This window comes from Bacidia gigantensis, assembly GCF_019456465.1.
Source record: "Bacidia gigantensis strain McMullin 20006 chromosome Unknown contig_249, whole genome shotgun sequence".
In the NCBI taxonomy this organism is placed as follows: domain Eukaryota; kingdom Fungi; phylum Ascomycota; class Lecanoromycetes; order Lecanorales; family Ramalinaceae; genus Bacidia; species Bacidia gigantensis.
In genome coordinates, this window is record NW_025408603.1 from 65,844 (window position 1) to 80,314 (window position 14,471).

At 51.4% G+C, this 14,471-nt stretch overlaps 4 protein-coding genes across 4 annotated transcripts; all 4 read right to left on the bottom strand.

Moving 5' to 3' along the window:
* Window positions 1-2,120: 2,120 nt before the first annotated feature.
* KY384_006280 (uncharacterized protein) lies at window positions 2,121-3,002 on the bottom strand (the record flags this gene model as incomplete). Its single annotated transcript, XM_044814776.1, has 1 exon — window positions 2,121-3,002. The coding sequence occupies one exon, from the start codon at window positions 3,000-3,002 to the stop codon at window positions 2,121-2,123; it is 882 nt and encodes a 293-aa protein (XP_044667876.1).
* Window positions 3,003-4,920: 1,918 nt separating this feature from the next.
* On the bottom strand, window positions 4,921-7,695 carry KY384_006281 (uncharacterized protein; the record flags this gene model as incomplete). The annotated part of the gene is made up of 3 exons (XM_044814777.1): window positions 4,921-6,220; window positions 6,280-7,115; window positions 7,165-7,695. 3 exons carry the CDS (start codon window positions 7,693-7,695, stop codon window positions 4,921-4,923), a joined length of 2,667 nt encoding a protein of 888 aa, XP_044667877.1.
* Window positions 7,696-8,011: 316 nt separating this feature from the next.
* KY384_006282 (uncharacterized protein) lies at window positions 8,012-9,700 on the bottom strand (the record flags this gene model as incomplete). The annotated part of the gene is made up of 2 exons (XM_044814778.1): window positions 8,012-9,304; window positions 9,632-9,700. 2 exons carry the CDS (start codon window positions 9,698-9,700, stop codon window positions 8,012-8,014), a joined length of 1,362 nt encoding a protein of 453 aa, XP_044667878.1.
* Window positions 9,701-10,894: 1,194 nt separating this feature from the next.
* Window positions 10,895-12,503, bottom strand: KY384_006283 (uncharacterized protein; the record flags this gene model as incomplete). The annotated part of the gene is made up of 8 exons (XM_044814779.1): window positions 10,895-10,992; window positions 11,096-11,283; window positions 11,735-11,752; window positions 11,867-11,983; window positions 12,055-12,135; window positions 12,210-12,288; window positions 12,343-12,443; window positions 12,493-12,503. 8 exons carry the CDS (start codon window positions 12,501-12,503, stop codon window positions 10,895-10,897), a joined length of 693 nt encoding a protein of 230 aa, XP_044667879.1.
* Between the last annotated feature and the right edge of the window lie 1,968 nt (window positions 12,504-14,471).

The window sequence follows — 14,471 nt, forward strand, 5'->3', positions numbered from 1 at the left end:
AGCAGCAATCACCAAAATACAAAATCGACTACCTCCGAGATCACGCAGGCGGGAAATGCGACTTCCCCTTCAGTAGATGTCACAATATGAGGCTACTCGCAACTTCTATTTTACCACGACTTGCAATCATCATTTACTCCCAGGCCATATAGCAATAATCAAGGACCAGATGGCCACCCATCTAACTCCTTTCGCCGTTCCCAGCCCCTTTCTCTCACCCGCGGTAGAGGAACAGCAGCAACGGCTCTGCCAGCACAGACTGAAAGCCAAAGGCAGCAACCTCATCTGCATCAGCTGCATTGTATCGACACCAGTGTGAGGACTTGAACATCTCGGCCCGACAACAGTTCGATCTAAATACATTAATTGGACAAACTGCAGGATCTATAACACACAGGAGTGTGTAGCTTTGGATACCTCCACCTATCGTGCTCTTGCTGTTCTTCACTACATACAAGCAGGCGCATCATTCCGTTTCCTCCCGCCCTCCCCCCAGTTTAACAATCAATCTCTTTACGCTACATTGTCAACGTCCGGACCTAGAACCCTGCGCCACTCCCATCATACAGGCCACCAGAGCCGGGGGACCATTGTCAAGTGCATCATACTCACAATCGCGAAAGACTCTCACAAAACAACCGAAATTAACATATAAAACTATGAAAGCGAAGATATACCAGGGACTTCACCACGGACATCCATTCAATTTTCCCACTTCCCTCAAGCGACCCCTCCCGCCACCCTCATCGCCCAACCACCTTGATCGCCAGCCCCGAGGTCCTGGACAACACCAACGCATAACACTCCTCATTCCCACGCGCTCTACACAACCACCCCCATCTCAATTCCCACCCGCTAGGGTCTCATCTGACATCGCCGCTAATCAGCATACCACACCGCCCCACCTTCTTCCCCCCCCTCGGCGCCCCGTCCCTTCCGGAAGCAGCAACACATCACTCAACTCGCCACCACAAGCTCAAAAGAAGCCCACAAGCAACACCCCATCCCCCCATTCCCCCATCCCCAAATGCCCAAGGACTATCAAAACAAGCAAGCCCACCAAAACCTGGCCCCGCCCCCATCTTAGGAAAGCTACACAGTCACATGGACTCGGCTCGGTGTTGGATCGATGGTAGCGGGTTGGATTTTTAGGATCAGGAGGAAAGAAGGTTCATCATCCCACTTCACCTTGAATTTCATTAAACCGAGAGGGTAGGGCAGGGGACGGATGTGGGTGCGGGACACACCCCGCTCGCGGGCCCAATCAAGAACAAAATTCTGCCACACTCAAAAGGTTAGGGGGGGGTTACGGGATACCATAAGATATATTCAATTTCAATGAGTGTGGTGGGGTTGGGTGGGTGGGTTTACCCCTTTCAGACAGGCAGGTCAACAACACGCTAGCTTAAGGTTCAAAAATGTTGGGTTCAAGCATAGCATAGCCCCCGTGGACCAACTCGGTATATAATATCTCTATCTACTTGAAAAGGGGGTTTCTGGGCTATTACATACTCCCCATACGCGCGAAATCCCATGGTGTAGCTTCAAGCGAGACTGGTTCTTGCAGTACCATACCAGCGTTTCCCCCCGACACCTTTCCCTTCGCCCTGACTCATCACCGGTCTATTTACCCATACCTATCATTCGCCGTAAAGACAGGGGTAATCCAACTCTAGACTCTATTCTCCCTTCCAACCCCTCTAAGTTCTCACTCCGCCAATATCTGATCCCGACTACTGCCCCCGCTTCTCCCCCCACCACCCCCACCTCCACCTCCTCCAAACCTCGACTCACTAGTCTGCCGTGGACTCCACTCCTCCCCACCCCCACTCCCGCCCCTACCCCCTCCCCCATCACCACCCGTATCACCCCTAGCATTAACCCTCAACCCGCTCCTCCCCCTCTCCCCCTCAGGCGCAAACGGATTGCCCGCATCATGAATCGGATGATGTCTCCTAGCATTACCTCCTTCAGCAACACACTCATGATCCCACCACTCGACGCGTCCGGCGGGTAATTCCCTCGGCTCGCTAACGACCTCGACGTGCTGCGTGCGCGCGATCTGATCTTTGCCCAACCCCTCCCCTCCCTCCCGTCCCCCCCCCCTCCCATCTTACCCTTCACCCTCCCCAACGGTAGCGGCAAAGGCGGCCACCCCCCTTCCCCCAAAACCCCCCCACCCCTTTCTTCCCCGCCTCCCGCTCGTCGTGATGAAGCTCGCCCCACGTCCGGCCCCGGCCATCATTGCGCGAGAAACTGCCGTTCCAGACCCTCCTGCTCTTCCAGCTCGCCAATTTCGGTGTATCCGCAGCGCGGGGATCGATGTCGTGGATGAGCGTGCGATTCCGCATTCCGTCTCCTCCGCGGCCGCTTCGCCAGATACCAGCGGCAGGGGTGGTGGTGGTGGTTGTGCTCGCGTTGCGGGGATACGCCGCCGCGGCGTTCGGGGCGTGGCTGGCTCCGGGGTCGCTGTTACCGCGCGCGGTGAATGAGGGGCGGGTGTTGTAGTTCTCTTCTGTGAGGCCGCGGGAGGTGAGGGACATGAGTTGGTTGAGGACTGCGAATTCGAGTTTCAGCTTGATGGCGTACAGCATGGCCTTCGCGGAGGTTTCGCCGACGTAGTTGTTGCTGTATTCGAGGGCGACGAGGACGACGTCCATGGAGAGGCAGACGAAGTTGATAATGATGAGTTCCATCATGACGGAGCGGGTTTTGGTGTGGTAGATGGATTTGAGAAGGCGGACGGTGCAGAAGATGTAGATGGTTGAGATGATGAATTCTTGGATGCAGAAGATGGCGAGTTGGATGCGCTCCATGACGTTGAAGATTGGGGCGAAATGGGCGCCTGAAGGGCCGTTGGAGCCAATAGTGAGGACGATGGTGGGTGTGTGGAGAACGACGGCGTCGATGATGATCATGGAGAGCACGAGGCGAAGAGTGCGCCGTTTGCGGACTACGAGGTGCAGACGCGAGTAGAGGACGAATGATTGGCCTGTTACCATTGCTACCCAGCCTATGACTACGTGAGTATACTCGATGTGCTAGGAACCGTGATCTCGGAATGCGCACCTATCTCAATGAATGGGAGAAAGGCGCCGGCAGGTGCTGTGGTAAGGAATTTGAGGATGAAACCAAGAGCGTGCAGTGTACAGCCCCATGAGCTGATTAGGAGCGAGTAGAAGTAGAGACCCGATCGTCGCCGGAAAGTGTAGATTGTGAGTACAGTGAGTTCGATACAGTAAGCCCATGCAACTGCTGTGCAGGCTGCCAGAATGCAGATTTGTAAACGGTCATTCCCTAGTCGGCCCACAACGCCCTGGACTCTTTTTACCAGTGGAGAGGTGTCCATATTGCGCGGTGAGTTGATCATTCGTGGTCTTGGTGATGAGGTTGTCGCCTCAGATGTTCATACCGGTCTGTGAAACGGACATGTGAGTCATTCGAGACATGCGGGAGCCTTTTCAGACATCTACCAGAGGTTGTGGGACGGAACGTCAGGGTGTTATATGGGACGGATAGCGTTGGATAGAAACAATTATGACATTCTTTTTATCATTGAGATCTAGTGGATCGCGCCGAGGGCTTTGTTGGACGATGCACCTGCATCCGCTTGTTGTGATTACCGGCGAGGGTGATGCATTGTGTGTGGCATGTCGAGCTGTTTTGAGACAGCTCGCACCCCGGTTCTGTTGCAATAGGTAGGTAAGAGAAAATACCCCAGAAGCTCATCTTTAAGCTTGGGTGTTATTGGTGCAAAGGATGAGCAGTGCCTGGCACATGGACCTTGTTTGAACGCCGAGCCCACCATCTGCCATATGGTCTACCGTTACTTTAAGTTAGCATATGCAGCCAGGCCGACCCTTCCAGCACTTATGCAGCGAAGTCCGGGCATTAAAGTTGGTCATGGAGGATGACGACTTGGGGAGTCAACCAAGGCAGCCTTATTGGCTGTGCCCCCTCCACACTCGTGGCATGAAACAAACGGAACACCAACATCTCTGCCGAGAGACTCTCCCTTGGCCATCTGTACTTCCCGTAGTTGTATCTTGATAGCAATCGGTATCTTGAACCTCCCATCTGCTGTAGTCTCAATGTTGCTGTTACGGAATCTTTTGATATCTGCTAGGGCAATAAAAGTGAGACAATGTCTCGGGAAGACAGTAGCAGCTAGGCAAAGCCTTATGGATGCTTATGTTCTTGCGAGGGAACGGAGCTCGGGCCATGGCGCGCCCGTGTGCTTGCGTGTGGGCAGGCGTTTCCAACGCTTAACCCGTCGCGGTGGCTTATGCAATCTGCACGCTCCTGCAGGTCTCTAGAAGACTACTGATCCCAGCGGGGAAACGGGAGCATGGCTTGCGAGTGTCTGAGTGGTAGGATTGGTTCGTGCAACCTAAGTCAGCTTAGGTAATGGATGGCAACTGACACGGCAATTGATCGTCGCTTGCCCATGCTGCCCCTGCCTGCACTCGAAACGACGATCTTCGAGCCAGACCTTGCATAAGCGTGACATGATATCCACCAGCTTCTGGGCATAGCTTCGCAGTGGCGTCTCTTCGATTCGTAGAGTACCTAGTCATTGCACTCCTCATCGCCAGGTTCGACCATATACCATGTCGTAAAGATATGTGACTATCAGTGTCCGCGTGCCTCAGCTGCTTACGCTCGCAAGATAACAATGTCTCATCTTATGTATTACAGTAGTTTTTGAGTATCTCGAAGGCAGTGCCTATTAGCTTACCTATCAACTTGTGCTCACGTACCTCAACGGCACCAGACGGTAGTAGAGACTGCCCTCCGCAGAATTTTCGGGGACGCAAGAAAAGATCGTCGTGATAGGGGCACAAACAGCGTTGGCGAGCTGGATTTGAGGCCCTGGGAGGGAGAATATTTGTCACATCTCTGTGTTCTCTTTGTCCACAGTCATTTCTTTCGGTCGGAAGAGTCATCTACGCGAGGCTGAATTGGAGCTTCATCTGCCGAAGCTGCTTCTACTCTTAGATTACGTTTCGTGGATGTTGTAGAGTGTTGCCTTAGAATTTCGATCATCTCATCATCACGGTTGAACTTTGCGTAATCTTGCGCTGTCCAGCCGCGACATCTCTCAGCCATATTGTCATAACCAGGTTGTTGAAGAAAAATTTCTACCATTGCGTGGCGGCTTAACAGCACGGCCAACATCCATGGTGTGAAACCTGTTCGATCTTTAGTGGCCAGATTGAGCCCCGGATGACCGAGAAGAAGTCCAGCAACCGCTTGTTCGTCACGCTGAACGGCGAAATGTAAGGCAGTGCTACCGTCCATCGACGTTAAATTCGGATCTGCTCCAGCCTCCAACAACAAGCCTACTGTAGATGCGTCACCATTCCAAGCGGCATGCGACAGAGGAGATCTATGACCCGGATATGGGCTATTGGCTGAGTAGTCTTGGTCTCGCAGTAGCCTGAAAATAATATCTTCAAGACCCCAGTATGCTGCGAGATGTTGTGGTAGCAGTCCTTGATGAAAAATCAGGGGCATTTCTCCGCCTACGGTACCGCAGAGCCGTAAGATCTGAGCCACCATGTCGACGTGCGCCTGGTCTTTCAGCCATTCGACTACCATTTCTGTCAATACATCTGCCTCGGTCTGAGCAACGTGCCGACCAAGATGGTTACAAGTGTATTTTAAAAGTGCGTAAGTCTCCAGTCTCCGCTCTAGATATTCTATGTCATGTGGCAAAGGTTGTAAAGATAAGTAGTTCAAGCAAGAGTGCGCAATAGCTAGCTGAGCATCTGGAAAAAGCTTCTCGGCATGAGACAGGAAATACTTCTGAGCCGTGAAGTGCACAAAGAGAACCTTGTTGCTCGCGTCGATGATCACAAGCCCCGCGCACATCGAGGTCAGCTCACTTGCGCTAAGGATTTCATCAACATCGATGTCATCGATTTCCGACACCAATGATGCGTCTTCTGTCGCGTTCCAGATGCTGTAAGAGGTCGTGACAGCATGTTCCATTTCTGCTGTCGTCAAAGGTCGTCGGGCATAGGTCATCCACATTAGCAGATGCATAGCATACTTGGAATCTTCCTCATTTGTGTCTTCTTTGGATGGTCTGATGCGTCGAATTGCTTGATCGTATGTGTCGTCGATGCTGTCAGGTAGTATTTCCAACGCCTTCCACACAGCACGAGGAGTCCGCTTCGGAGTGAGTGCGTCCATGTGCAGCTTGGCGAGGAGAAACCTGCCGTATCAATTAGCTCAATCTTATGTAGTAGGGATGGCAAACGTTGGGCAACTTACATTCCACCAGCGCGTTCGACAACGGTAGTGGCAATCTTCTCCCGTAGATGGCTCCTCGTTCTCACAATGTTCGACAAGGTCTCGGACCTATTGATGCGCCATTGGACAAACTTATGGATATCAGCATCCGGGGCAACGATCTCTCGTCGATATGCCCCAAAGATTCTATTCCTTGAATGACCACCATTCTCGCACGCTGGTAAGTCGCCATAGCATGCCTCACATAAGGTATTTGATTGGTCCATGCAATTTCTGCACCTGTACAAGCTGGGTGTGGCATCCTGGCATTTGTCGCATGAGCAATCGAAGTCGAAGAGAGCTTTGATGATTTCAAGAGGGCGAGAAGTGACCATAACGTTTGTGTCTTTACAGATGACCGTATCAAGAATTTCGTACCGCATGTATTCCTCAGCAACGTCGTCAAGCGCATCAACGATGATACAAGTATTCCCAACTTGCGCAAGTTGCGCTCGAAAGATTTCATGAAGTTCTTCAGTCGAGAACCGTCTGCCTTGACTCGAGTACGCTTTGTATCTTTCTTTGAGGGCATCTGCAAGTGCCGGATGTAGCTGTATCATCTGCCTGATAAGCGCCGCTAATACATTACCCTTTTTCTGGTCCTGAGGATCCATGTAGCCACAGTATATGACAAGGACCATGTTTGGTTGCACTTTCCTCAGGTGTTCAACCACAATAGAAGTCAGATAAGTTTTTCCTGCTCCAGGGATCCCGTCGCACCAAAGGGTTTTGTCGGTGCCATTGATCCACGACTTGAATTCTGACGTCTCCAAGAACCATTGCCCGGTTTTCTCGTGAACTTGGCTGCTCAACTTTTGCTTTCAATTGTTAGCTGAAGTCCCCGATGTGCTAAGTAGATGGTAGTACCTGTTGCTTGAAGAAGTCAGAATGGCAGAGCCAACTTAGTAACGCTTCGAGGTTTTGATCGAAAGTCGCCGCCTTTAAGGCCTTAGTGTCTTTTTGTACTTCGCGCAATGCTAGATATGTCGAGGAAGTCAGTGCAGAGTTGATCGTGCTTGCCAGTCGATCCAGCTGCGACACCCAACTCTCAACGTCAAGTTTTGTCATAGGCCATTTGAGATCTTGAATGACTCCCCTCAAGCCCCCTTTCGGCTCGAGACGTTCTTCCAGTTGTTTCCATACCCTTGTAGCTTGGCTGAACTCCCCATTGTCGTTGAACAGTGACTTCAGGGTTTCTGGGCAGTCCTTCACAATATCATCATCTTCGGTAGTCAGCGCCGACTGTACTGAGGTCAGCACCGTCCATAGCGAGCTGATACTGGTCAGTAGACGGAGCCTTTGCTTTCCTCCTTGCTGTATTTTATGAAGAATTTCTATCAGCTTGAACAATCCACCTGCAATTTGCCCAACATTGGCGACAGTACTGACTCCGTCCATAGCGCATGCATCACTGGAAGGTAATCAAGATGTGAAGCAGACAGAAGTGTCGCCAGAAGGGAAAATGAAGGAAGGAAATGTGCTGTGCTGCCTGCTCAGCCTTGAGCGACAAAGATGACATCAGACCGGTTCTTAACCCTAGCGCTAGTACTCAAGCATTTTAGCAGTATATATATCTACCGGAGTCGTTGTGCAAAGATGTCTTGAATGGTCTGGGCTCCACAGACTGATCAAGAATTCAATCGCACCTTCTGATATCGAAGACACGTACAAAGCGCCTATCCTGCCTCTCGGACAAAAGCCAAAGCCAGACGCATCACTTCAAATCATCAGTAAAAATCGCAGCCTCCACTTCCGCCGCCGTAATGTTATACTCTGCCGCTTTAACCGTAATCGTGTGCCCCAGGTTCGTCGGATCCGGAACGTCCACCGAGACCGGTCCACTCAAAACGGGCACTTTCTGCCCAACCGGCAGGCCCCTCAAATGATCCCACAATCCCTGCAACAAGCCCTCCACTATATCAATAACCGTAAGACGGTGATCCTCGTGCGTCCAAATGTTGTACGTGCGGATGACGATGCGTAGAAGTAGCCGGCCCACATGATACTCTTTCATCCAGGCCGTGCTCTCTGCAGTGTTCAGCGCATTTGGAAAGGGCATGTTTTCGTCGTCGAGATATTCGAAGCAGATGGAAGTATACCAAGCGGAAACTGCGGCGCTGAGGAGGGGAGGAGACACAACTACGATGACGGGGCGATTTTCGGGGCGTTCAAGCCAGACGTCGTAGGTGAAGGTGACTAAAAAACTGCCGATGAGGTAGTTGGTGAGGTTGCGCGAAGCTTCTGCTACAGCGAGGTCGTCTTGCGGAAGTTGAGGGGTTGCGGCGGGTGCGGTGGAGTTTATGAAGTTGAGGAGGGTTCGAGTGTTGATGCTGCTGGGCTCGACGTTGGCGCTGCCGTTGGGGGTGAATTGATAGACCAAAGGATTATTGTCTACGCCGCCTGATAGTTGCATTTGTTGATATGTGGGGTCAATTTCGACGTCGGGCGAGAGGGGGATGAATGCTTGTTGAGCTAGGATGGTATCGCCTCGGAGTAGATGACCGACGCGCGCGAAGGTGAGTTCGTCCGTGGCTGGATCCGGTAGGAGGACCAACAAACGATGCACGATCCCTGCGATGGAGGCGAAGGGTATAGGAGTGTCGTTGTAAGCTCGCACCTCGAATGCCCAATCCGTAAAGTTGTATTGGTAGAAAGTCGTGGAGTAGAGCTCATGGTAGCTCGCTAGATCTTGTTTCGCGTGTGTAAGGATGGCGTGGATTTGCTTCGCTGGCATGAGTGTTGCATATAGCTTCTCTCCTCGACTCCCCATAATGACGCGAGTGGAGGAGCGAAAGCGGAGAGACCTTCCATCTTGCAGCAGCCGACCGTTTGCTGCTGCAGTCTTATTCTGTATTGAGTAGTCTGGGACATCAATTGAGTCCTCTCCATCTGGTTCCGAAGGGACGACAGCAGAGTCATTCGCCTGACCCAGCACAGAAGCGACAAAGAGCAAGATTGCAAATAGTGATTTCATGTTGAACATGAGAGGAATGAAAATGGGCTTGCTCTACTGAAAAACAAAGTACTTAGCTTAAGACTGGTGCAAATGAAACGTGAAGCTTTTGTAAGATCAACTCAGTATACTAAAACTTCGTGGACTTTGCAAAATGTTTGGGGCACCGAAATTGGCAGAGCCTGGCGCAATGTGGGGAAGCGCATAGAAAGAAAGATGTGCTAAATTGGGATTTTCAGGCAAGCTGGTTGGCGAACCACAGAATGACCACCTTGAGAGACAAATACCAATGTCTTTGCAGTACTCGCATAGATTCTCCTTCGGTGTCGGCAATTGAGTAGCAGTAAGAATAGGCACGCAGCATCGCCTATTCGATCATACCAGGGCATTGGTGGACTCGAATGCCGCAACGAGACGGTAGCGTAAAGGACCTGAGTCTGCAGCGAGCATGGTCATAGTAACGCCATGTGGGTCCCACGTGCTGACTCGTCCAGCCTAGTCCTGGCACATGTATGAAGGCTTGAATGCAACTTGAGCTCTTGTAGGATGTTGAACCTCCGGGCCTACCTGCAGAGCGCAGGCGTGCTCCAAGCCAACGTCGAGCCAGCATCAGGACCCATGCATATGCAGTGACTGTAGACAACATGCTCTTGTTCATGCCCTAATCCGCGAATTGTTCCCTTGAACTGACTAGGTGTGGTGTGGGCGGTGCTCGTCTCTTTCTGCTGGCTTCCTCAACGCCTCAGGCTCGATAGCCGCCGCGGGGATTGGAGTCACCGCTGGGGTGGAGGTCTCAGATTGAGTGGGTTGCTTGGGACCCCTGCCGAAATGCAGAGCATTCTTTTGTGGGAATCATTTAGAGCTAGATGGACGAGTTTCGGCCCTCGATCGTCACGAAGGCCACGGCGCGCCATCTCAAGCACACGATGAGAGCATGGCTGAGGCATTGCTAGAAATGGTGGCCAGTGATTCAATCAACTGGCCGACAGGCTTACTTGCAATAATGCTGCGATGAAGTCGTGTCTAGGTTGGACGACACCGAGGACCGTAAGACATTTGCAACGAGAATGCCAAGTGCCAAGATTTCGGGCCGAGAGATTTCCCGGCTGTTATCGTGAGAGAAATCCTGCGATCATTTCTTGCATCCTTTGAGTTACCGTCAGCATATCCTCATACATTCGGATGCAATAGTTATTTCGATGGGTAATGTATTCTGATGTGATCTCACGCTCTCGCAACGTTCACAGGGTCTAGAGAAATTCAATAAGTTGATTTTGGGGCACATCAGACGTTCACTTGGACCTTTCATCCCTTGATTTCATTGTGGAACTCGGATGTCTCGGTGCCGCTGAATCAGAGCACCAATATTCTGGGAGTACAAACAAACAATCCATGAACGCTTTTTCGAGCCACGACTCCAATCTTCGACTCGCTCCAATGATGGCAATACTCCCCCCACATCCCTCCTTTTTACCCACCCATCCCCTCATTAACCCTCTTATGCAGATACAAGCACGCTGCAAGCGCAACAGCCATATCTATCCCCTCCGCAACACTCAAATAATTCGTCTGTTTCGCCTTCCACATAGCCTTTGAAGTCCACGCATCCTTGAACACATGCGCGACAACTTCGTCCCCAACATTCTATTCACCATAGCGAGAGAAGTACGAGGCGGACATGCACATCTCGACGGGCTGGTCGGTCGCTGAGTTTACGAAGTGGAATTTTGTTATTGCTGATGCTAGAGATGGGCGGTATTAGTATTTGAGGGATTGGAAGAAGGGCGTTGGCGAGTCATGTGTAAGGCGGGGGCTGGGCGAAGGGAAAGGTAAAAGGAGACGTACTGCTGCAGCTCCAATCGACGGTGGTGAATGATGAGATATCGCGTGCCTCGAGCCAGTACTGCTTCGGGTTCCATCTACTTTCTTTGCCAAGTGTGAAAATAGGCTGGCCCTTGCTGTCGAAGACTTCTTTACTAGCATAGCCCAAGTCGATATAGCCTCTAATTATGAAGAGTATTTGGCCGGTTTCGCTGTTGGTGATGTCGAAGTCATGGCCTGAGGCTTTTTCTGTAAGGATGAGGTTTGTGGGGTGGGTGATGATGTAGTCTGGGAGGCGGGCGATGGATGTGTGAAGAGGGGCGAAATGAGTTTCTTCAGTGCCAAGATGATAGTCTTGCAACGGTCATCTTGCACAGCTAGCAGATCACGTCTGCTACTTTTAGAAGCGATGGTCGTCGAGCAGGTAGGTCGTGTATCTTGGTGGTGGTCGAAGGTTTAGTGTGTGTGAAGCTGAATTCATCTGCAGCCAAGAGTCCTACGTCTCTTACACCACCGACAATCGGACGAAAGTCATTCCACTTCTTGGCACTATCCAATTATCTTCATGGGCGATTTAATGTAAGATAATAGATGAGTCGGTCAACACCAGGGAAGAGGTCGCTGCTACCTCTCAAATGATGGACGTACTGAGGAGACGCTCACAGCTCCTCTTTCAAGATGCTGGCAGATTGATTCAGCTCAGCACACGGACAGTTGTCTTGCATTGACTATTTACATACGGACAGACGCTGCGCGACAGCCTGATGAGTTTATTTCATGCCTGACATATCATACCATGTCGCCATCCCATCGGACATATGTACACCGCCGTCCGATTGCAAGAAGCTCATGTACGTGCCATAGATGGCGTCAGCATATGGCTGGCCAGCACTCGTATCATTGGTCCCAGCCCTGGATGAATTGTCAGCAGACATGTTTAGGCAAACCCAAACTCATTGTCATCAAAGCAAATACGAACTTACCTTTGGCGAGCGAAGAATTTGGGCAGGCCCATCGCATTCCGACACTCTTTCTGACACCTCACGCCGGTGTTGTCGTCGTTGCTAGTACAGACAGGAGTCAGTTTCGAACGTTCCACGGGGCTTCTTACGTGTTGCGTTGCAAGACGATGACTTACTGGATTTGCAAACCCAAAGAATTCCACTGGTCTGCAGATGCGCCAATGTATCCGCTGCAACATTCAGTGATCATACCCCCTGGACATCATTCCTTGTCAGCAATGACCCTTTGCCATGATCAGGCTTGCTTACAATTGTTCCTAAACAGCCCAATTTCGGCAGAATAACCCGTCTTCCCGGAGCCATCAGGATACACGCCACCGATGGCATATGCAGCAGTCAATGCGCATCCACTATGTCGATGATCAGTCACCAACTTCAATCTGATAGAGGTATACTTACTTCTCTTGCATACCAATGGCTAGATCTACAACAATCACACATTAGATAAGGCACAGACCGAATGCCAAGGGACCCACCTATAGCTTCCGCTCTACACGTATTCGTCAAATACTGCTTCTTAGACGCAACTTGGTCCGACGGTGGATCAGTGCACGTGAATGGGTGGCCCGCCCCATCCCTTACATCCAATTAAATAGCTTTAGGCACGGCCTGTGTTGGGAACGCCAAGGACGTTTGAACGATGCTTGCAAGGGCCACGAAGTTGCACAGTCTGTATGCCATGTCGAATGGTCTCAGCCTGCGAACAAGTGAGGGGCAGAGAATTTGTCGAGCGTTGGGAAGGCCGATCTACGGCCTGAGTGACGAGATGGGATCGGGATGAGGGTCCAGCCTCGCGATTTCCTTTGACCTGAAGAACGATGCTTGGAGCTGTGGGTTTTCTGCGGCTATTATAGACAACTTCAAGTCAGTCTTCATTCTGATACTTGACGACCCGCTCTTCAAGCTGTTGGTTATCCAGTTTGGTGCATCTCGGTGGACTTGAAACGGAAACACCAGCCGCCAAGCAGGCATACCTTAGAGTTCTCCCCTACGGATTCGTCACACAATGACGCGGTCTGGGGGACAAACAGGCCTGGTCTACTCAGATGCTATGTCGAACTTGCCTTTAGTGTCCGCGTATCATAATCAAGCAAGGCTTTCTTTTGAGGGACCAAGAATACTGTCAATTGAACCACTCTCTCACAATTTCGAGATCCAGGACATAGTAATGCCATGGACTCCCCAATCGCCCACATTTGCGCATAAGACTTCAAGCCTCGTCGCAGACACCGCGACTGCACCCATATTTGAGGCATTATCTGAAGCTCTACAAACCTCGCACTGCTAGTATGCAAAGAAGGGTGTCTCAGAAACAGCGACCAACAGCAAGTCCTCCGACCCGGTCAATGGTAAAGTTCGTGATAAGCCTCGCAAGGCTAAGGAGATGCGGACGACATGGATAGGTGGCCCAAGAATGCGGTTCCCCACTTCCCGACTCAGATCCACCCTCCGGATGCGAATCTCCAAGACCACGAATCGCACTGTTCGAAGATTTTGGGAGATCTAGAATGTATGCTAAGCTTTGATCCGCGCGCGGCGTTCCAGTAGGGGGAACCAGCCGAAACGTGGAGTGTGAGAGGTATACAGGCAAAAATGCGCCGGCGCGCTTGTATGTGAAATGGCGTTGGGGTGTGATTGTTTTGGCGTGTTCCAACAACCGCGGATGGTGTAAGATCTTATGAAACCTGGAGCCAAGGGAGAGACTTGTTGGGAAATGTGTAACGGGCTCTGTGTGAATATCGTGGTGCGGAGGATTTGGCTGGCGGGATGTCGTGCTGCGGTTGGGATGACGTGCGCTGTTGATATCAAGTCGTGGGGCAGGGCGTCAGGCCGCGTCGAGACGAGCTGTCACCCGCATCTTCTGTGAGTGATGCCTGAGAATAAGACATTAGGCTGATCACGAGATGTGGTCACGGTAAAAGCATTGAGGACCTCTCGAGATCGACGAATTACGGATCCCCGACGAGATTTCAGCAGACGTGGTCCACCTCGATTATGGGCAGGGATTGCACAGTACGAAGTTTTCCAGCTCCTAGTTAACCTTCAAAATTCTCGACGTATCAATCCAAGACTTGTGAAGGGAGCCGTAGGAATACTAGCAGGAACATCCCCCCTTTCAGCCTACAGCTTCTCAACCCGTGCCCCCTCGCTTTTCACGGGCTATGGAGACTCCTGCACATGAAAGTAACTTTCGATGAACCAAAGGTGCCCGGCAATCTTGTCCCACAAGTCCAGAATATGCCAGCCGAGCGGCTCGAAAGTACTCAATCTGAGATACGGAGCAGTCGTGATCTTACCTACATCTCTGCGCGCTGGTGAAGAGGAATGAGAGTCAGGCTTGGCAGACAGGTGCCGTCGCTCAGAGAGATTTTGAGGCC